We start from the raw sequence: 21,962 nt of genomic DNA, 5'->3' as shown, positions 1-21,962 counted from the left end.
CCCTTGTTGTTTGTGTGTGTGTGTGTTTTATGAGCTGAGCGTTTTGATAATTGTCTGTTGTGTAGCGTATAGTGAAGCTGCTCGACAGCTGAATTAATATAAACTTTCAACTAAACTGTTTTTAAACGCTTTTTCTGCCGCAGGCGACAACAATAGCAAGAACAACAAAGCGCAGCAGCGGCATCAACTTGTAACTAAAGTGACATGAGGCCTTAACAATAATAACAACAACAACAACAACAGAAGCAGCAGTAGAAGCAACAACAACAACAGCAACAACAACTGTAGAGCACTAAAAACCCAAATTACAAACAATTAAAAACGAGCACAACGCAAGAATCCTCAAAGGCGCTCGAAATAATAACATAGGGCTACAGACACGCCCACACACACACACACATACACACTCATACATCCAGACATACATCAACAGCAGTAGCAACAAAAGGTGACGGCACAGCTACAACAACAGCATCAACAGCAACAGCAACAACAGCAACATTTATGGCCACCTAAAAACTGAACAGCGGCCGCAGTCAGGCCCAGAAGTAGAAGAAGAAGAAGACAGACAGAGAGACAACATCAGCAGCAGGAGCAGCAGCCCCCCGTCCGTCCCCCTGCCACGCCTCTGCTGAGGGGGGCCCACAGCAGCTGCAGCAGCTTCAACTTCAGCAGCGTCTCACATCAGCAGCAGCAGCAGCAACAGCAGCAGCGACAGCAACAACAAAGGCAACGCAAACAAAGCGGCAATAAAAAAGTGCGCATTGTTTTTGCCATTGTCATTCAACTGCCTACACACACACACACACAACGCACACACTACCCACACACACACACACACACATTGGCTGCTGGAACGGTGTCAACACTGCCGTCGTCATCAAACGCCTCTGGGCACTCAATTAAGCCCCAATTCAAAAACGTTGAAAGCGACAGCTTGCCACGCCCACCACGCCCACGCCACCACTGAGTGAGAGAGCGGGAGAGAGAGAGAGAGAGCGAGAGAGAGAGAGAGAGCGAAACATCGAAGGGGCGCCCGTGGTGGCCGCTTTGAGTTGATGTGACAATGAAACTGAGCGTCAGCGCGTATCGGGCGCATGCATCCGCACACAAGAAGATCCTCTCCAGCGGCTATCATTCCCAGCTCAATTACGGCAGCACTGGCGCCGCCGCAGCATCCTCCTCCTCATCGTCGGCAGCAGCGGCGGCCACTGCAACGGGCCTATATACGGTGAGTACAACTCCTGTTCCAGTTCCTGCTCCTGCTCCTGCTCCTGCTCCAGCATATCGCTCACTACTTTTGGCCCCTAACCTGAGCCACCTTCATTCGAGTCGTCGTGCTCGTAGCCTGTGTTTATCCCATCACCACCAAATGCCGCTTGTTGTGTGAAGCACTTTCTCCATTAGCCGTTGACCATCTCAGTGCTCATAGTCTCTATTGTCTATTGTCTTCTACTATACATAAACATACATAAATACGCTGGAGTCAGGCTCCATTAGGAAGCATCACATGTCTCTGCAGGATCACACGACAGCTGTCCCAGCGAAGGTAAAGCGAGCGACACTCTACACTATACACTATACACTCGAGCACTTTTATCCCCAACACTCAACACTCTACACTCCACACCTCTACACTCTCCATTCTCTACTATACAGTCTACATTATACATTATTCCCTCTCTATTATACACTTTACATTCGCCCTATACACTTCAACACATTTTTCCTCTACACTGTACACTTCTACACTTTTCATTTTACAACTCTACATCCTATTCTCTACACTCAACACTCTACTCTACAGTTTACACTCTTCATTCTATACTCTCCTTTCCACAGTATTTACTTCATTCATAATTCTATACTATCCACTCTATATTCTCCACTCTTACCTCCTCATTGCCCACTCTCGATTTTCCACTTAAACATCGTGTAGTCTACACATCTACAAACTTCATTATGAACCCTACACTTCCTTGCCTTCATACTCTACATTTTATTCGGTAACACTCAACAACTTTACACACTCTTCATTCTCCACTCTATATACTCTACACTCTCCTTTCCACAGTATTTACGCTATACTATTCACATTATACTCTACACTCTTCACTGCATACTTCATTCATAATACTATACTTTCCACTCTACACTTACCACTCTATATTCTCCACTCTTACCTCCTCATTGCCCACTCTCGCTTCTTCACTTAAACATCGTGTAGTCTACACATCTACAAACTTCATTATGAACTCTACACTTCCTTGCCTTCATACTCTACATTTTATTCGCTAACACTCAACAACTTTACACACTTTACATTCTCCGCTCTATATTCTCCAAAATATACTCTCCACTCTACACTATTTATTCCACAGTCTACCGTATTCTTTTCACATCCTACACACTTATCTCTCTCCACTCTCCAAATTCAACATTTCTACACTCCTCAGTCTTTACATTTCATTCCATATTCTTTACTCCACACTATCCATACCTCTACATTGTACTCTTCATACCTCTACACTCTACAATTAATACTCTACACTCTACAACAGGCTTCTCTCTTTTGCTTCTTGTTTGACTTTGATCTTTTTAAAATGTTTATCATTATACAGTTATCTTTGACTAGTTCGCTTACCTTTTTGCTGTTTGCTACTCGTTACTCTTTGCCTTTTGCTGCTCGCTTTGCTTCTCGCTTCGCTTCGCTTCTCGTTTCGTTTCTCGTTATCACACAGCAGAGCTTGCGATTGAGAAAGTTGACACTGTAAATTGATTGTAGGAGACCCGAATCTTCAATTTAAAAGCATAAAGCACAAGCAAATTAATTAGTATTTGGGATTTATCATAAATAAGGCAAGTGAGGAGTGTCTAATAGTAAAACTACTTAATATATTTCTTCTCTTCTAGTACTTAATACTACATTTAATACAAAAGAGAGAGTACTGGTTGCTGGGGCCTTCGACTCCTAAAATAATATTCGGAACTTACTGATGAATTGAATTTATTTTGAAGACAGCTAAAACCAAGTAGGAAATACTCGATGCAAACATGAATTAATATAGCCGATGACTAAGAGAATGAAATTTTGCACCTTATTCTCTATCTATAGTCTTAACTATCTATGTATTTAGTTAAAACAATGATCAAAGCTACAGTCAAGGATGCTCGACTGTGAGGTATCCGCATAAGAATAATTATTGAAGATTATATTTGGTATACCGATATACCATTAAATTCAAAATATACTATGAAGTACGAAGTATACCAAATATACGTTTGACCTTTTTCATAACATCAACTAGGATAAATTCGTCAAATTGTAAACAAACCACAACTCTATAAATTCCTAACGCTCTGTTACGAGACAGACAGAAAAAACCAAACTGTTTTCATCGGCCTGAAAAATTAATTTTCTTCTTATCAGCTTTGAATTAATTTAAATTAAGTTAAAGTAGCTGCACTCTTTTGCCACCAAGTGAATATTCCCCATTACTCCCTATTTGCTGCGTGGTATAAAAAGTGCGCTGTCATTGCAGCTTAGCAGACATTGTAATTGAGCTGGCTTAAAAGCTTTTCGATTAATTCAAAGTTTAGCTGCCCTTCTCCGTCCGCTTTATTGTCAATTTGCTGTCAGCAAAGCTGAGTTGAGCTGAGCAGAGCAGAGCATTTGGCATTCGGTGCAATGACCCAGCGCAAAACGTTTCGTTTGTGGTTTATGTGGCTCCAATAAAGTTGACATAGTATCGACAGTTAAGGTCAGAGTTGCGAAATGGAGTTGGAGTTGGAGTCACAATAAAAATGGTGCACAAATTGCTGGCGTGCAGCCATGCAGAAGTTGTTTGCTATGAAACTGTGCTACTTTTTGGGTTTATGCGGCAGGATATTAACGCAGGATATGGGTCGTAATCGCAGTGCCAGTATATGACAGTTGTGCTGCCATATATATTCGATATGATGGCGCTTAATTGAATCACTTTTCACAGAGATCACGAGAGAAAGAGAGAGAGGAGAGCGAAGAGATAGCGTCACTTTTTAGCAACTAGAAGCCATAAATATTTATGGAATGGAATATTGCACTCGAGTGGCAAAAACCACAACGAATTCCAATCAAGTTCTGTGGCACATTTAATTGCCCCACGGTTTCCACACGGCATCCCCAACAATCCGCTTGCCCGCTGACAAAGTGTAGCGCTTGTTTACCAGAGACCAGAGACTAGAGACCGGAGATTTGAGAGCTACCAGCTAATTGGCCGACACACGACACACGAACGAACAACGAGCGACAAAACCAAATCCCCAACCTCACACAATTCAATCCAAACCAAACGAAACGAAACCAAACCAAACTAAACTAAACCGAACCAAAGCAATCCGATTCGGGCCCAAGTCTCAATAGCAATTCATATCCCAGTGGATATGTTATGCGGTTAAGCCTCTCATTCCCCTTTCCTTTCCCCTCTCCCTTCTCCCTTCTCCACTCACCACTTTCCGCATCCCTTCGGTTAAGGCAGCCCCAAATGGAGAGAATCTTCGCTGCATTTGTCAGTTTCGCAATTAAGCAGACAATTTGTCCTCAACGGAATAAACCAAACAACCAAGCCATGAAAACTTAGCCAGCGAAAATTCTTAAACCCAGCAAATGTGTCTCTCGAGCCACATCATTTAAGTATGCGCTTTTAATTGCCATTTGTGGTTAAATATTTTCATTCACTTCCATAACATATGTTGGAAAGTTGAGAAGATCTTGAAGTAGCTTCAGATTGTGTCTGTTTCTGACATCAGCTTGATCGCAAAAGCTGCAACTTGTTGAAGAGTTTCTCAAAACAAGCGAAACAAATTTAAATGGCAACTGAAAGGAAACCAGCTTTAAACTTTTAGCACTTCTTAACATTTAAACCTTTACTGCATGATTGCAAATAAGATTTCAATTATTGAATTTGGTAAATATTATGTTTTTCTGTTACAATTTCAGCTCGTAAAGCAAATAATAATTACACTCAAAACAATAAATATTTCATATTTTTGTTAGTTAATTTCAATTCATAAATAAAATTTATAATACATTCAAAACCACAAATAATTGGTAATATTTATTTCAATTTTAGTTCATAAAAGAATTGAAATTACATATAATAGATAAGTTAGAGCATTATTCAACATTTTTTATTTGTTTTACTTACAAATTTCATTTTCATTTTTAGTTTTTTATGCACAATTTTTTAGGCAGACCCGATTAACTATTTTACAAAGTGCATAGTCAGCAAACTTAAGAATTTATTTAGGAAAAGAAATGAGATTTAAAATAAATCTATTTGAATTTTATTTATGAAATTTCAGTTTATAAATTTTAATGAAAATTACATTTAATTGACTATAAATTCCACTTAAAACGTATAATTTATGATATTCAGCCAATAATTTTCTTTAATTCTTTTATTTACCATTATAGTTTAGTCATTAAACTTAAGACTTTATTTAAGCAGAGATTGATTGCTGGCAACTGGACTTGTCTTTAAATAAAACCTCTTAGACACATTTATATAATATTGAAGTTTAGCATGTTTTGTGCCTGGACTTTGATTACCAATTCATGCTTAAGTAACTGAAGAGCAAATTGCTAATCCCTGCTCGATACTCTGATACTGAGAGGCGAAGGAGGGAGCTCTTAGTAAACTAATCCACTATTGAGCTTATTAAAATGCTTAATTCCTCTTGTGTCTGTGCTTCGGTTGTGAGAGTTAGTGAATGGGCGAAGAGCAGAGAAATTGCAATGCAATTGAATGCAATACACCTAAGCTTGGTAATCAGAGAATTTATGCGGCATTTTGTGTGGAAAACTTTAAATTTGCCATAAGATGAAAAGATGAGTTTGGAATAGTATTTCATTTGCATAGTAACATACTTTAGTATGTTATCCTCAGTCGCTCCATGGCAACCGAAGCGTACAAGTTAATTTCTTAACTTGACGCAGTCACTTAATAAGTTTGCAACTTGCCTCTCTCTCTTCCTTTGTCGCACACACTGTTGCTATCTCTTTCAATTTTGCTGTGTGCTGTCAGCGCCCATGGCTGCTTTATTTTATGTAGAAATTTTAATACTTTTGCCTTGGTGCCAAAAGCAATCAAAATTTAATTTTAATTATTATGCACAGCTCAAAAGGCCGCAATGGGGAAAGAGGCAGGGAAACGGGGGTAGGGGGCGTGGTCATGTTTGCATGCCAAATAGTTGAAAAAGTTATTATTTCAGCAATATGCGTAGTTAAATGATTAATTAAGATGCTCGCCTGATTGATTAATTGTTTGATTGGCATTACACACATTTCCCACTGCTTGTTTTTCATTTTCATTTTCTTTTCTCTCTTTTTTCCATATACAGATGGAAACGCATGAGCATGGCGGCAAGTTTCCAAAGGATATGGCTCGGCTTGAGTGCAACAGCGACACGGACGTCATCAGCCCAACGGGCACAAGCAGCTCTGGCGGTGGCGGTGGCGGGGGAGGAGGGGGAGGAGGCGCTGGGGATTCCTCTGGCCACAGTCACAAGCGACACCACAAGAGCAGCAGCAGCTCCTCGGCAGCAGCGGCGGCGGCGGCAGCAGCAGCAGCAGCTGCTTTGGCCAACGATGATGACAACAACAGTGCGGCGCATTCATCGGATAGCAAGAGTCCCAGTCAGCGGTAAGTTTGGCTAAACACTCTACACTTACTCTACAAACACTCTCCACACACACTCTACACAGTCTCTACACTTACTCTTCACACTCGCTCTACACTTACTCTCCACACACTCTCTACACTTACTCTCCACACACTTTACACACTCTCCGCACACACTCTACACATACTCTCCAGTACTAAGTGTAACGAGTGTACACTTACTCTCCACACACTCTCCACACTGCATACATCTCCAAACACACACACACACCTGCCACTCACTTGCATTTACTTGTTGTGTACAATCCAACTGCGAAGGTTGAGCAAAGTTAAGAGCTTGACAAATAATAATTACAACAAGACAACAACAATAACAATAACAGTGACAACAAGCACAACAGCAACAACAACAACAACAACAACAACAACAACAACAACTACAACAGTGACAACAAAACCCAACCACAAAATGTGTAAACAAAAACAATATAAAAAAGCAACACACACAAACACACAGCTCCAAACAGAGTTAACTTTTGGCATGCCAAAGTTCAAATACCCTTGCAGAACCTTAGATGCAACGTGGCTCCTTTTTAGGCATAAGCTTAAGAGGAGGGGAAATGGACAAAAGAGAGTTAGCTAAGAGCTAAAATGATCTTTAACTAAGAAAGTTTAGTTATTTACAACTTTGATCAGAAGTAAGAGAATAAAAAGATAAACACATATGTATATGTATAATTTTGACCAACTAAGACACTAATAGAGGCGCTTCCTTAAAGAGCTTTGCTTCTGAAGTTGATCAAATTAAGATCTAAACTAAGAAAATATTAGAGTCACATTCTTAAAGAGTTTAATTTCTGATATTGACCTAAGAAAATAATAGAGTCAACTTTTTTAAGAGCTCAACCTGTGATCAAACTTAGATTTGAAAAAGGAGAATATTTAAGCAACAATCTTAAAGTGTTTGCTTTTTAAATCTTATGATATTGATCAGACTTCGATCTCAACAAAGAGAATACAATCTTTAAGTCTTTAATTTCTTTAAAGGACTGCGTATAAAATGCGTATAATGTTAAAACTATTTTACTCTTACAATAACTTAGAGCAACTCTTTAGTCTCAATACTATGATTTATATCAATACCTAAAATTATCACAATACAAGCATTCTTGGCAAGTCCCATAATCTTAAAGAAAAGAAAATCAAGAGTGAATTCAGATTTAAGGAATTTCTAAAAATGTATTTAAACGTAATCGATTCATAATATAGTATATAAAAGCTAAGTAATTTGGCAGGCATTTTAAATGGCTTGTGAAATATTTAAAAGTTAGTTTATTAGTCTTAACAAAAAAGCGCAAATACGCAACCATTGAAGCATTTTTTGTGTCGTTTTTATGGTATTACATCTTCCGCATATGGGGGCTATAAATACAGCAACACTTCATTCTGCAAGGGTATTAAGTTATAAAGCCGATAAAGAGGATGTTGAACATGAAGTTGAAGAAGACGTAAACGAAGATGGAGACGAAGCTGAAGCTGAGGATAAAGATAAGGATGAGGATGAAGACGATGAAGATGAAGATGAAGATGGAGTTGAAAGCGTTTCGTTTTGTAAAGCGTAATTGAAATGCGTTCGCAATGTACAGTTCACACGACCATAAAGCATAAACATAACCTGTCGTTAAACCCGAGCAATGTATACAATTCATCCACACACACACACACACAGCATCTCACCCACACTCCAACACACACACACACACGCACAGTCACATATAAGTACAGCAGTAAGCGCATAATTGATTGCTAAAGGTAAATGTGTAGCATACTTTGTTGGGCTTCGCAGCTGCTTTTGATTTTCTCGTTGCGTTTCGTTTCGTTTCGTTTCGTTTTGATTTCGTTTCATTTCGTTTGTCGATTACTCGTTTCATTTCCCTCGCAGCGTATTGTTGTCGCATATACAAGTATGTATCAAGCATATATATATTATATATATATTCATAGTCAATTATATATATGCGTATTGAATCCGTAATATTTGTATACATTGTGATTTCCTTTTTATTTTGGTTTTTGCTTTGTTTTTTGTCGTCCTCGTCGTCGTCGTCGTCGTCGCCGTTGTCGTCGCATCGTTTGTATGCATTTTCCCCCTACTTCGAGCACAATCCAAATCCAAATATGTGTGTGCACGAAAAGAGCAATCACAAATGTGTCATAAACAAGTCGAGTCAACAGCAATTAGCGACCCATTATGCTGTCAACAGTCGCTGTTCGATTTAACTACAGGGATTATGCTACAAATAATTAGGCAAAGGCCAAAAGCATAATAGTAATAAGTTTCTATTCAAAGGTAATTAGCTCAGGTTGTGGTTGCGGTTGGGATTGGGATTGGGGTTGGGGGCGAGAGAGAAATCTAACAAAAGACTTTAACGAAATGTAATCCAATTAAATTAAGAATAAGATGTTAATTTGTACAAATCAATACAATAACAATAATTCATTTGGCTTTTGCTATTTAAATTAGTTAATTTACAACAGAGAGTCGAATTTTAAATGATAATGAACATGCTTTCGAGCAGCAAGCATTAGATTGAACTAATTGAAGTCGTCTAATCAGTTCGTAGTCAAATTAGTTAAAGCAAAGTTGAGCCAAAGTTTTAATGAGCGAGGCAAATGCAGCCGAGATTCGAGATACCAGATATTCCGATTCGGATTCAGACCCAAGAGAGAGAATGTGCTCAAATATATATAGTATATATAGTATAGTCTTAGTCTAGTTTGTGTGTTGTGTGTCTCTAATTTGTGGTGACAAAAGGATAATTTAGCTCTAACGACAATTAGCCGGGCATTGTGTGTTGTGTGTGCGTTGTTTTGTTATGTGTTGAGAGTTTGTTGTTTCGCCGCTGCGTTCATTAATTAGCTAAACTTCCAGAGAGAGATCCTCTTATGGGCGAACTGGAAACTTGCGACTCGTGTCCATAGAGACCAGTTGTGGAGCAGTTAGGACGAGTGCTCGACATGGATTTGTCCTCGCCAGCATTTTGGTGGCAATTGTGGCCAGCTTTACGAGCTTCTGCTGCGGAAATGTCCTCGCTCTCTCTCTCTCTCCCTCTCTTTCTATGGTTATCTCTCACTCTTTCGCTCTCGAAATCCGCATCCAAAATGGGTTTAGTTAACTGAATTATGACCACGCAATGTGGGCCAACATTGAGTGTGTGCTTGTTGCATAGCAACAATGGTTCTGTGTTTTATTTTTTTGGATTATTGCTTGATTGGGTTAAGCACTTTTCTTTCTACTCGTATATATTTGTTTTGTTTTTACTTTTTTTTTTTGTTATTGTTATTTTTGTTTCCCGTTTTGCGGAGGGTTTAGGGTTATTGCAGCGATACGTGTGTGCACACTAATCCCAAGTCTAAACAAATGAAATACGACACATACCGAAGCGGTGAATACCCTTGTAGACAGTGAAAGGATCAAAATTGAAGCAAGTGAGGAAAAAATTGGCGGCTTTTTAACTGATTCAACTTAAACGTAATTAAATAAAAGCTTAAAAAGGTTTGAATAGAATTGAAAAGTATTTAGGAATAAATTTCATATAACAAATATTAAATACAGATAATAAAATAAAAATAATTGTATTTTGTCGTTGCCAGTTTCACGAAACTTTATCCAATTTATTGTTGTTGCTTTCAAATCGCATTTAAATGCAAATCAATTTGGCATTTTTATTATTGTCAAATTCAAACTCAATTGCCACACTGAATACTGAATACAATCATGATTCATTGGCATTTGAATACTTATTTGTCGGCACTTAACAATGCAATTAACATTGTGTTTATTTTGAAAATAATTATGCTCGGACCTCACTTCAAATTGTGTTTTATCGAAGTCAAGGCAACACGCGGCCTTTTAAAACTGACCTTAGTGCTATAAATACGAACGTATTGATTTGCCTGAAATAACAAGCAAGCAAAAGCTACAATAAAAAGTTGAAGAATAATTCATGCTATGGATATAACTACATATATTATATAGTAGGGGTTGATTCTGTTTATAGGCAGAACTGACAAAATATGTGGAGAGTTTCATTGTAATGTCTTAAAATAGAGAAACGAAACGAAGTAATGACATTGACGTAAAGTTATTCTGATGAAACACATTTTTTCATATTTCGACAACTTTTACTAGTGAGAATTAATTAGAAAAAGAAACTATTTATGAAGGAAGATTTTTGAATATATGTTAATAATATCATTTTATAGAATTTATAGTTTTCTATTAAGAAACTAAATTATGGTTTTTTAAGAAAATTGAGTATAAGGAAGAGCGTCAAACTAATGTAATGCCGATAACTGCACAAGAAGTTTTGCACTTATCTGAAATGTTAAGTTTAACCAACTATTTTTTGATTGTGCATTTAGCTGCAAATCCTTTATAATTGATGTGAGTAAAAGCCAAGTTTGCAATAAAATAATGTGTGCAAATCACTTATGTTAACAATTTGAATTAAATTAGAAATAATGCACTTATCTTATTTGTGCAGTTTTCGGCATTTTACTGTATTCTCCATGAAATGAAATTAAAAATTGAATAGAGCAGAAACCACACAGCAGTCAGAAAAGCTGTCTAATTGAACTTGAGTAATCCAAATCTGATTAACTAGAGCAATGCAAGGGTATATCCGACTATCCAGATACTCTGACCCACTCTCTCTCTCTCGAGCTCGAACTCGAACTTCGTTTGATTAGCTTTCGTGTATTTCGGAATGTATTCAACATGTATTGTATATGTATGTGTGTATATATTGTTTTATGTATTGGTATTGGAAATGGAAATGGAATGAAGGTCGGCCAACTCATCGCTGACCAGTGGTCAGAGCAGCAACTGCAACTGCAACACATGCGAGTAGTTTAAGATTGTACACAGAGAGGGATAGACTTATATTAACACCAACGTCGTCGACGCAGCATCAGCATCAGCATCAACATCTAAAGCCGAGACAGCAACTGCAACATCTGCTGCACGACAGACAACAATTCAAATCGAATTATGAGGAGCCACCGCAACAGCAACAGCAACACCAACAACAATCACATCAACATCAACAGCAGCCTGCCACACGACAGCGACGCCAGGTGCGATTGCATGTGAATAGTCCGTCCTCGGATTGCAGCTCAGTGGGGGGTGGCATGGGGCAAGGGCTGGGACTGGGACAGGGACTGGGACTGGGGTTGGGACATGGAAGGCTGATGAATTCGGCGAGCTGCACGCAGGTGAAAACGCTCTCCTCCTTCATCAGCGAGCATCCCGAGGAGCTTCTGAGCATTGCCAGCAGCCATAGTCATCAAAGTCAGACGCACAATGGGCACGGCGAGAACAATGGGAACACCTGCAATGCCAATAAGAATGCCAAAGATGTGGATGGATACGAAGATGGAGACGGAGATGGAGATGGAGACGGGGATGGCAATGGGAACAACAATCAGACAACCAAGTGGAAGAGCCTCAGAGCTGTGATGGCGTATTACTGTTCGTTGCGACGCATTAAGAGGAACGGTGCTTTTACAGTTATACAGTGTACACATCCAGCTAATCTAATCTACAATCTTAAACTTAAACTAAAGCTCAATTCAATTCAATTCAATTCAATTCAATTACTAACTAATTCAATTAAAGCAAACAACTGTCTAACTAACGTTATGATTGCTAATCGTGTACTACTACTACTACTACTCTCTTGCATTCAATATATGTATATGTGTGTGTATGTGTGTGCGTGTGTGTGTAATAAATAATGTATCTCCCCTAACTCCAACCCCTCACTTAAGTACCACTCCCGCTTCCAAGTCGTACTTGATTCCTTGATAAATACTCGTATAACAACTAACCCGTTTTCTTTAATTGCCAACTTAAAAATCTACTAACCCGTAAGCAATAACAAACAGTTTGTAGTCTGTGTACCTTTCTCTCTAACTCTCTTTCTCTCTCTCTCTATCTATCTCTCCAACTATCTCTCTATGACGTCTCCTCAGCTGTACGTGTTATCCACTCTTATGTATATGCCACACATAAAAATACTTGTGACCGTGTCTATCAATTGATGTGTAAATCGAATGCATCTCTCTCACTCCCTCATACACACTCTTGTGCTTTCTCTCTGTCTCTATCTCTGTTCCACACACTCAGTCAATGGTACTGCCAACTCGCTCACTCACGCTGCAGCGTAGGCTGTATTTCTTTTGTACTCACTCTAGTTACAGGGTGTTTGCACAGGGTGTCTTGGGCTGCCGCCAGGTGTCGCTATCTTCTCATCTTTGCGCGTTTTATTTCAATTTCGGCAAGAGGGCAACTTATAAAACTTTTGCCAAAGTGCAATTGCATCCACACATCCATACACACACACACATACACACACACGTACACACTCACGTACACAAAACTGTGAGAAGCAATGAAAAATCTCAGGCAAACAGCAAAAGTTAAAGTGGCATGTGAGAGAATCGATATGTTTAAGTTGTGACCGCCCTTTTTGCTGCTCTGCTGCATTCTAGGCGAACTTTTGACACAAATACACTCACACTCACACACACACACACACACACATGAACATGTTGAAGTGTGCGTGCGCCTATGCATATGCTACTGTAGTTTGGCATTGTGCATGCCAAATGAGAAATTGCCTTCTGAATGACAACTTACAAAGAATTTGAATTTAGAAAATTGCAAATTTATGTAGACCCCAAAAACAGCACAGCAGCACCAGCCTAGCAAATGGCGTGGCGAGGGGGTGGATGTCGCTGAAGGAGGTGACCTAGAAATGCACTGCACTCGACCTCCCCCCCCTCTACAGCTAACGCTTTCTATGCATTTATGCAGTGCCAACTTTGCCAAGTGCCAAAAGAGCAAAGCAACACATGCATATGCAGCACTATCACTATCCCGCTCACTCTCGAGCGCATTCGCTGTATAGGCGGTTAGTGGGAGAGGGGAACGGCGGGAGTGTTAGGTAGAAGCACTCGTAATTCAGTTACAAGTGTCTTCAGCCCTGCAGCAATCGACATTCATTGTTCGATCTGCTGCCGCCGCATTGCCAATGTGTGCCCAATGTGTTTTAATTCAGTGTCACTTGAATTGCCAGTTATCCACACACATCTTGGCTGGCATTTGTTGCATTTGCGTCATTGTGTCACACACACATACACACACACACATACAATGTGTGCCTGTGTGTGAGTGGGGCAAGAAGAGTCTGTCTATCAAGTCCTGCCCCCAAAAATAGCAACATGTTTGATCGCATGTCAAGAACTTTATTTCCTTTAGCCGGCGCCATCTAGCGGCGTCGTTAGCATATTAGCCAGCAGACCTGGCCTGGTCTGCACTTGGCGCCAGTTTAGCTTTTATGCATGCATATCATTCAATGTGCGACAATGGGGCATCTTTGAACCTATGGAGAGTACTCGGCTTATTTTGATTATTGTCAACTAGTTGAATTTATTTTTATATTCACTTTTGTTGCTTTGCAGCTGATCGCTGACAGGTGCAGCCTAGCGATTGGCGCTTGCGTAGCACGCCATCTATTGTCAAAGGAAGTACTAAAATACTAAACAAAATACTAGGATACTGGCAATCGATATCGATAAGCGATAAACTAAATTTGCAAATTGCAATTACGAAGTCAAGTGAACGTTATGGAAATTAAAGTAGTTGTCTGCAGTTGCATTATAAATGGAATTGTAAAATTTGTGCATTAATTAGTGCTGTGCTGCAAGCTCTTAAAGTGATCCTAATGTGATGGGCAAGTAAAGTGCTTCTCTAACATTAACTACTTGTGTTAATATGTGTTTATGCAAGCATAAGATTGTGTGCATGTGTTAATGTGCGAATGTTTGTGTGTGTGTGTGTGTGTTTGTGAAGACGTTTGTCTGGCAATTGTTGTTTTTGGAGATTGAGCCTTTGGCATGGACTTTGGACTTTGGAGCTGGGCCAGGGCAATTAAGAGTTGAGCAGCTGGTCAGAATGGTGGCCAAATGACTGGACAGAGTTGTCGAGTCGACACACACACACACACACACAGTTAACTCAGAATTGGAGTCGAGTGGAAGTCAAGTAATAGATTGAAATGATGAGGAAGAAGAAAGGCGGCTGGCTGGGGCACTTGCAACACGCTGTTCCACATTTCCCGTTTTGTAGGGAGGGCGAAATTTGTGTGGTCATGTTGGCGTGACAGTTGCAAAGCGATGTGGCAACCAAATTACCAATGGCCGTCCATGCAACCCAATGGGGCACAGCTGTGTCTGCATGTCTGTGCGCGTGTGTGTGTGTGTTTGTGTTTGTGCTTACGTATGTGTGTGTGTGTGTGTATGTATGTATGTGTGGTGCGGTGTCGAGGCGTTAATTGAAATCTGAAGCTTAGGAGCAGCCGTAGCCATGGCCACAGGCAAAGCTTAAACCGACATCATGCAGCCATTAAACAATTTGTATGTGTTTGTTCTCTACGCATGCATGGTTGTATGTGTGTGTGTGTGTGTGTCGATGATTTGTGGTGCAATAAAAAATTGTATTTAATAGGTGGAGCAAGAACCGCAAAGCTTAAAACTCGCTCGGCTTTTGTGTTAAAGCCATACAAACTAACAAGCTCATTTTCAATTTATAACAAATCGAAAGAACTCAACTGTATGCATGTGTGTATGTGTGTGTATGTCTGTGTGAGCGTAATCTTATCGTACAGCAAGCCTTTTTTACGCTTCATGGCACGCAGCCCGCATGTGGCCCAAAAAAAAAAAAAAAAAAAATGAAAGCAGAAAAAATAAAATAAAAGGCCAAAAGCCAAGTCAACGAGCTGACCGTTAAATGAATTGCCAGACGCTCTCTTCAGCCCTCTCGCTCTCTCTCTCTCTTTCTGCCTGTCTCACTCACTCTGTGGTAGCTCCGTTGTGATAGCCAGAGCAGCACGATGAAAGGAAATGCGTGAAAATGGTCCCTTGAGCAATGCGTGCAGCAGCAAAATGAGCGCAAAACCAAAAGTCAAAAAGCAACTTGGAGTCGTATCTGCTCCGAAAAAGGAAACGAAAGAATATTGCAGACAGGCAGGCAGGCAACTCGAACTTCAGCTCGAAGGACAATTCCGATTCCGTAATTCGAACCGTGTTGAAATTTAACAAACAAAAAAAAAACAGCTGAGAAAACAATCTGATTTCCACTTTTATTTCAAGCTCGATTATCGCACTTAACTGCGTGTTGTTGTTGTTGTCATTCAACTCGCAGCTTGTTTTCTGAAATTAACAGTTTATCATTTCATTCCATTGAAGTTCAAATTCCTCGGCGACCATTTAACTCGTTGACTTTGTTCTTTGGCCTGCGCTTTAAACAATCAATTTCGGTCAATTAAACAATTCTATTGCAACTAAATATTTCAACCTGGGGCATCAATAGGTGCTCATGAATGAGTTGTTATGACACTTTGTTTATACATATATACAAATTCAACATAATAAGTATATAAATACAGGCATGCAATGTTAACATGATTAAAATATGAAATAAACATAAATAACAAATACCAAAGTCAAATAATACACATGCCTGAAACTGAATGTTAAATAAATACATAATAAAATAAACGATTGCATTCATTTGCAAGAATTTCCTTAAATAATCAATTATTAATTACTGAATATGTCGAGTGACTTAAAGGGTTCAGAAATGCCTCATTCAATGCGTCAAGAAATATGAAAGCAGCTTGCAGCATAGGCTTTTCTCTATCGCTCGTCAACTTTCACTCTTTCTCTTCTTCTTCTTCTTCTTCTGTATGTGTGTCTGTCTCGGTCTATTGTTACATCTATGTTACATCTGACTATCTCTCTCTCTCTCTTTACACTCTCATTCCGTCCTCCATCTCTGCGTTAGAACAAACTCCTTCTCTCTCTCTCTCTGTCTGTCTCATTCTCTCTGTCTCTGTTTCTACTATATATGTTATACTTACTCGCAAATTAAGCAAATGACCCAAAACAATAACAATAATAATTACAACAACAAACAAACTAGAACTAACAATAAGAATAACAACAAACAACAAACAAAAATGATGTTTACAAAATGAAGACAAAAGAAATAAAAGCAATTCAAATTCAAAAACTCGTTTAGGAAATCGCGTATCGGAGATGGAGCTTCAGATCCAGATTCCGATTGGTAAGTCTCTTGCGTTCTTTCACATTTTTGGTTCAACTTTTTACTCTCTGCACACACACACACACACACACACTTATACACTTACACACACAGATACACAGACACAGCTACGCTTATTGATTATGTTGCAAAAATTCATTTGGATAATGATAATGATAATGATGATGATGATAAATGATTTTGCTGTTGATGATATTGATAATGATAATGATGATGATGATGATTGAGCTGCATCTAATTGGCATGCGTGCGCTTCTTTTTCAATTGCGTTGGGCCACGAAGAAACCCGAAAAAAAACAAACAGACAAAACGAACAAACACAATACACTCACAGTTTTTTGTATAGTATAAACTTTAGCTTAGACAGGGTTAACAGCGAGCCAAACCCTAATCACACACACTCTCTCACACACACACACACACACACACACACACACACACACACACACCTATATAATCGAAAAGACCACAAGAACACGAGTAGTTGCCATTTCCAAATGCTTCTTAATGCAACCCCCAGTTGAGCATTTGGCAATCTACACACACACACACACACACATTCGCACACTCACATCACACGTGTAAAAATAACATGCCACGCCTAGTTTTTGTTTCTGTTTTGATTTCGTGTTTATTTTTGTTTTGTTCTCTTGATTTTTTTCTTACTTTTAGCTAGCCGCATTGCAAGCTGCGTTCTTCTTTTGTACCACATGACGTATGCGTTATATTTGGTAGCGTGAAGCAAGCAAAAATACAAATACTACAAAAAAAAAAACAAAAAACAAAATACCAAGCAAATGCTGTAAATAGTACGCAAATATTTTTTGGAAAATATAATAACAATTGTTGTACTTTGCTTGCCATAAAATATCGAAATATCGAATAAATTCCAAAGTAAATAAAATTAAATCAAAAATAATCGAAAAACAACAAGAGAATAAACACCAAATTACTCATCAAATGCGTTTTGTAAATACTATAAATGAAAATAATGCAAACATAAAGCACACACAAATCGTAAAGCAAACCATGTATATATAATACGAAAAAATATTCTATATTGCATATACATACATACATATATAGATAACGTTAAATCACAATATCGTAATCGTACTATGTATCATTCGTAGAAAGGCAGTTCCGCTTTGACTTGCAAATTGAGCCACCAAACAACAAGTAAAATCAACCCAACAACAAAAGCAGCAACTACAAATTATTTAAATGCTTAAAATCCTCTCCTGCGCTTCCAAGTTTCCAAGATTCCAAGATTCCAAATTACCAGTTTCCACAGATCCTGCATTCCATTTTCATATGCTTGTCTAGTTGCACGCACAATTAATACCCTCTATCATTTGAGTCCCTGTTGACATTTCCCCCCCACTTTTATGTCTAGTACAGCGTGACTTCAAGTCGATTACGCTTGACTGCATTCCATTTATGACTCTATCATTTTGTTGTGTTTCTTTTTTGTGCCCCGTTTACTTTGATTTAACTATCGGAATTTCCGTCTGCATTCTCAGACAAATGCTCCCATAAGTAATGCCATTACAACCATACTATATACCATACTAAACTATACTGACTATCCCGAAACTGAAACTGAAACGGAAACTGCTTTGAAATTCAATTTTCCGCCCTCTTGCATTTCATTTTCATGTGTACGTGATTTTTGTTGGTCCGTTTTCGCTTTTCGTTTCGCTGTTTATTCGTTTTTTTCTTTTCTATTTGGGTTCTCCCGAATTCCCTCGCTTCCATTGCATGGCTAAATGTATTATTAACAAACTTAAGGCTTAAGCTAATTAAATAACTATAATATTAACCATCTCTCTCTATAAATAGAATTCACTAACTTTAATTAGTAGCAACTAAATATACAACAGGACACCATTTTGCATGCTTGATGGACGTTAGATGTTGTCGTTGAAATGTAGATGGATGTATGCCGAGGAAGAGGGAAGAGAGAAGACAATTCCCCAGAGAAACCGTCGCTGTCAGTTGTCTCGCCATCAAGTCTTCCTTCTCCTTCCTCTTCCTTGGGCAGCAAGTCCAAAGAAACCTTACCACCTAATTTCCCCACTCTCTACTATATACTTACATATATGTTTTTAGTGCGTGCTTTTCTAAGTGTCTGTAACCGTTACCGTTACCCGTTTACCCGTTACCCGTTGCCCGTGTTGCCCGTTACCCGTTAGCGTTGCCATATCATTGCGTGACATTTAAGTGCGTTTACGTTACGGGTTTTTGGGTTTAGCGTTAAATGAATGTTTATTGCTCCTACCACGCATTGCGTAAGTGTTTCGTGTTGCGTAAGTTATAACCTTAACCTTATAGCAAATAATTGAGCACAGTCCACAGCACCCACTTAGACATAGATCTAGACATAGACATAGACATAGAAGTAGACACAAGTAGTTCCAATATTGAACAGTATGCGCACGCTTGCATTACTCTTGCCTCTTAATCTATCTGTCCTCTTCTATCTTAAATTTTCAATTTCTATAGCTGTCTCTAGAGATTTCTACCCGTAGTACTTGCTTGATGTTTTCAGTTCTAACCCGCAGTAGCTCTCAATATGTAGTTGTAGTCTAGTTTAAAGCAACAGTCTCTAAAATCAAACTCTTATGAAGACTTGTGATCATTGAACATGGTTATCCTCGTACAGGACACGGTCGAACCAACGCTGGATGAAACTGCGCACCACCGTTCAGATATCATCGGCCATACAGAAGAAACCACCGCTCAAGCGCGAAGACTCATTCCTGAAGCGTTTCTCAACCAGACAGATACCCGAGACACAGGTAAGTAATTGAGAAGAGAAATAAGGGAAATAATGAATAATAATAAGAAATAATAATAAGAAATTGGAATAAAGTGGAATGAAATAGAATAATGTGGAATAAAATTGAATGAAAATAAATGAATTTGAATGAAGTAGAAAGAAATGAAATAATGTAGAATGGAATGGAATAAAATGGAGTGAAATGGAATGAAGTGGAAATAAATAGAATAAAGTGGAATGAAATAGAATAAAGTGAAATGAAATAGAATAGAGTGGAATGAAATGGAAAAAAGTGGAATGAAATAGAATAAAGTAGAATGAAAAGGAATGAAAATAAATGAATTTGAATGAAGTAGAAAGAAATGAAATAATGTAGAATGGAATGGAATAAAATGGAGTGAAATGGAATGAAGTGGAAATAAATAGAATAAAGTGGAATGAAATAGAATAAAGTGAAATGAAATAGAATAGAGTGGAATGAAATGGAAAAAAGTGGAATGAAATAGAATAAAGTAGAATGAAAAGGAATGAAAATAAATGAATTTGAATGAAGTAGAAAGAAATGAAATAATGTAGAATGGAATGGAATAAAATGGAGTGAAATGGAATGAAGTGGAAAGAAATAGAATAAAGTGGAATGAAATAGAATAAAGTGAAATGAAATAGAATAGAGTGGAATGAAATGGAAAAAAGTGGAATGAAATAGAATAAAGTAGAATGAAAAGGAATGAAAATAAATGAATTTGAATGAAGTAGAAAGAAATGAAATAATGTAGAATGGAATGGAATAAAATGGAGTGAAATGGAATGAAGTGGAAATAAATAGAATAAAGTGGAATGAAATAGAATAAAGTGAAATGAAATAGAATAGAGTGGAATGAAATGGAAAAAAGTGGAATGAAATAGAATAAAGTAGAATGAAAAGGAATGAAAATAAATGAATTTGAATGAAGTAGAAAGAAATGAAATAATGTAGAATGGAATGGAATAAAATGGAGTGAAATGGAATGAAGTGGAAAGAAATAGAATAAAGTGGAATGAAATAGAATAAAGTGAAATGAAATAGAATAGAGAGGAATGAAATGGAAAAAAGTGAAATAGAATAAAGCAGAATGAAAAGGAATGAAAATAAATGAATTTGAATGAAGTAGAAAGAAAAGAAATAATGTAGAATGAAATGAAATAAAGTGGAATAAAATGGAGTGAAATGGAATTGAAATGAAATAAAATAGAATGGAATAAAATGAAATAAACAGAATAAAAATATAAAATTATTTAAAACAAGAAGATTAATTGAGTGAAACTAATATTAAATCAATTACAATGCTCTCTGTTGCAGGAAACTGTTGAAGACACGGGTTCAGAAAGTGCCTCTGGCGACGTCGACAAAACAGTTAAACGTAGACGGCGCTATCTGCAGAAACGACGCTCCGTTGTTAATCCAGATGAAAATTTTTACTTCTATTGGTTAATGATGTTAACTATATGTGTTCTATATAATCTATGGACCCTTATTGTGAGGCAGAGCTTTCCTGAACTGCAGGTGAGTTAATCTCCCAATCTTCCAATCTCTCAATCTTACCATCTCCCCCATCTAAACAAAGGTCAAAGAAATGCACACATAAAAAATGAAAACGCTAACCAAAACCCATCCCTTACTTTGTTCGCACTTTTTGTGTTTGTTGTCACCCCTCCTGGTTCTGGGAGAGAAAGAAAACACCTTTTGTCATAATGCTCGAAGTTTTTGTAATGCGAGTTGACTTGGCTGCCATCGTAATAATGCCTAACAACCATAAATTTTTGCTCAAACAATGAAGTTTATTATGTATTTGAGTCGACTCTCTGTGGCATGAAGTTGGCCCAAGGCAGCCTCAACTTGTGTGTTGACAAGTGGCGTGGAGTGTTTAGACTAGCGAAGCACGTAGAGAAAATCTTTTTAAAAAAAAATACATAAAAACAAAACAATTTGCTAAACGGGAATAGCCTTAAAGTTTGATTTGAATAATAGTTAAAGATATTATTTGATTATATTATTAGGATTACATTACATAGCATGCAAATATTACAGGGTATTTAACTGGTCGCTCATGTTGCAGCTTCGGCTGCTTAGCTTACCTTTTTTCTGGCCTTTGCCTCGTAATGACTCAATTAAAAGACACGCAGCCATCTCATAAGCTGAATGGTCGTTTGGACGGTTGGTCGGTTGGTCGGTTGGTCGCTTGAATTGCTGGGTGCTGGTTCCTTGTTCCTTGTTGTTTGTTGGATTGTTCTTCCCGCAGCACTTGGTCAGAGGGACCTGTGCAAATGTTTGAACACCAGTGTGGCC

General features: G+C 38.2%; 1 protein-coding gene across 1 annotated transcript in view; it reads left to right on the top strand.

Moving 5' to 3' along the window:
- Positions 1–834: 834 nt before the first annotated feature.
- Positions 835–21,962, top strand: part of LOC117563701 (platelet binding protein GspB) — a 34,009-nt gene continuing 12,881 nt past the window's right edge. Inside the window, 5 exon segments of the mRNA XM_034242150.2 lie at positions 835–1,231; positions 6,382–6,683; positions 16,810–16,854; positions 19,520–19,655; positions 20,976–21,179. Coding sequence (XP_034098041.1) covers positions 1,067–1,231; positions 6,382–6,683; positions 16,810–16,854; positions 19,520–19,655; positions 20,976–21,179 — 852 coding nt within the window. The 5' untranslated portion in view covers positions 835–1,066.

The sequence above is a fragment of the Drosophila albomicans genome, chromosome X, assembly GCF_009650485.2.
Source record: "Drosophila albomicans strain 15112-1751.03 chromosome X, ASM965048v2, whole genome shotgun sequence".
In the NCBI taxonomy this organism is placed as follows: domain Eukaryota; kingdom Metazoa; phylum Arthropoda; class Insecta; order Diptera; family Drosophilidae; genus Drosophila; species Drosophila albomicans.
The sequence above is the reverse complement of the archived record's forward strand: the minus strand, read 5'-3'. Positions and strand labels throughout refer to the sequence as shown.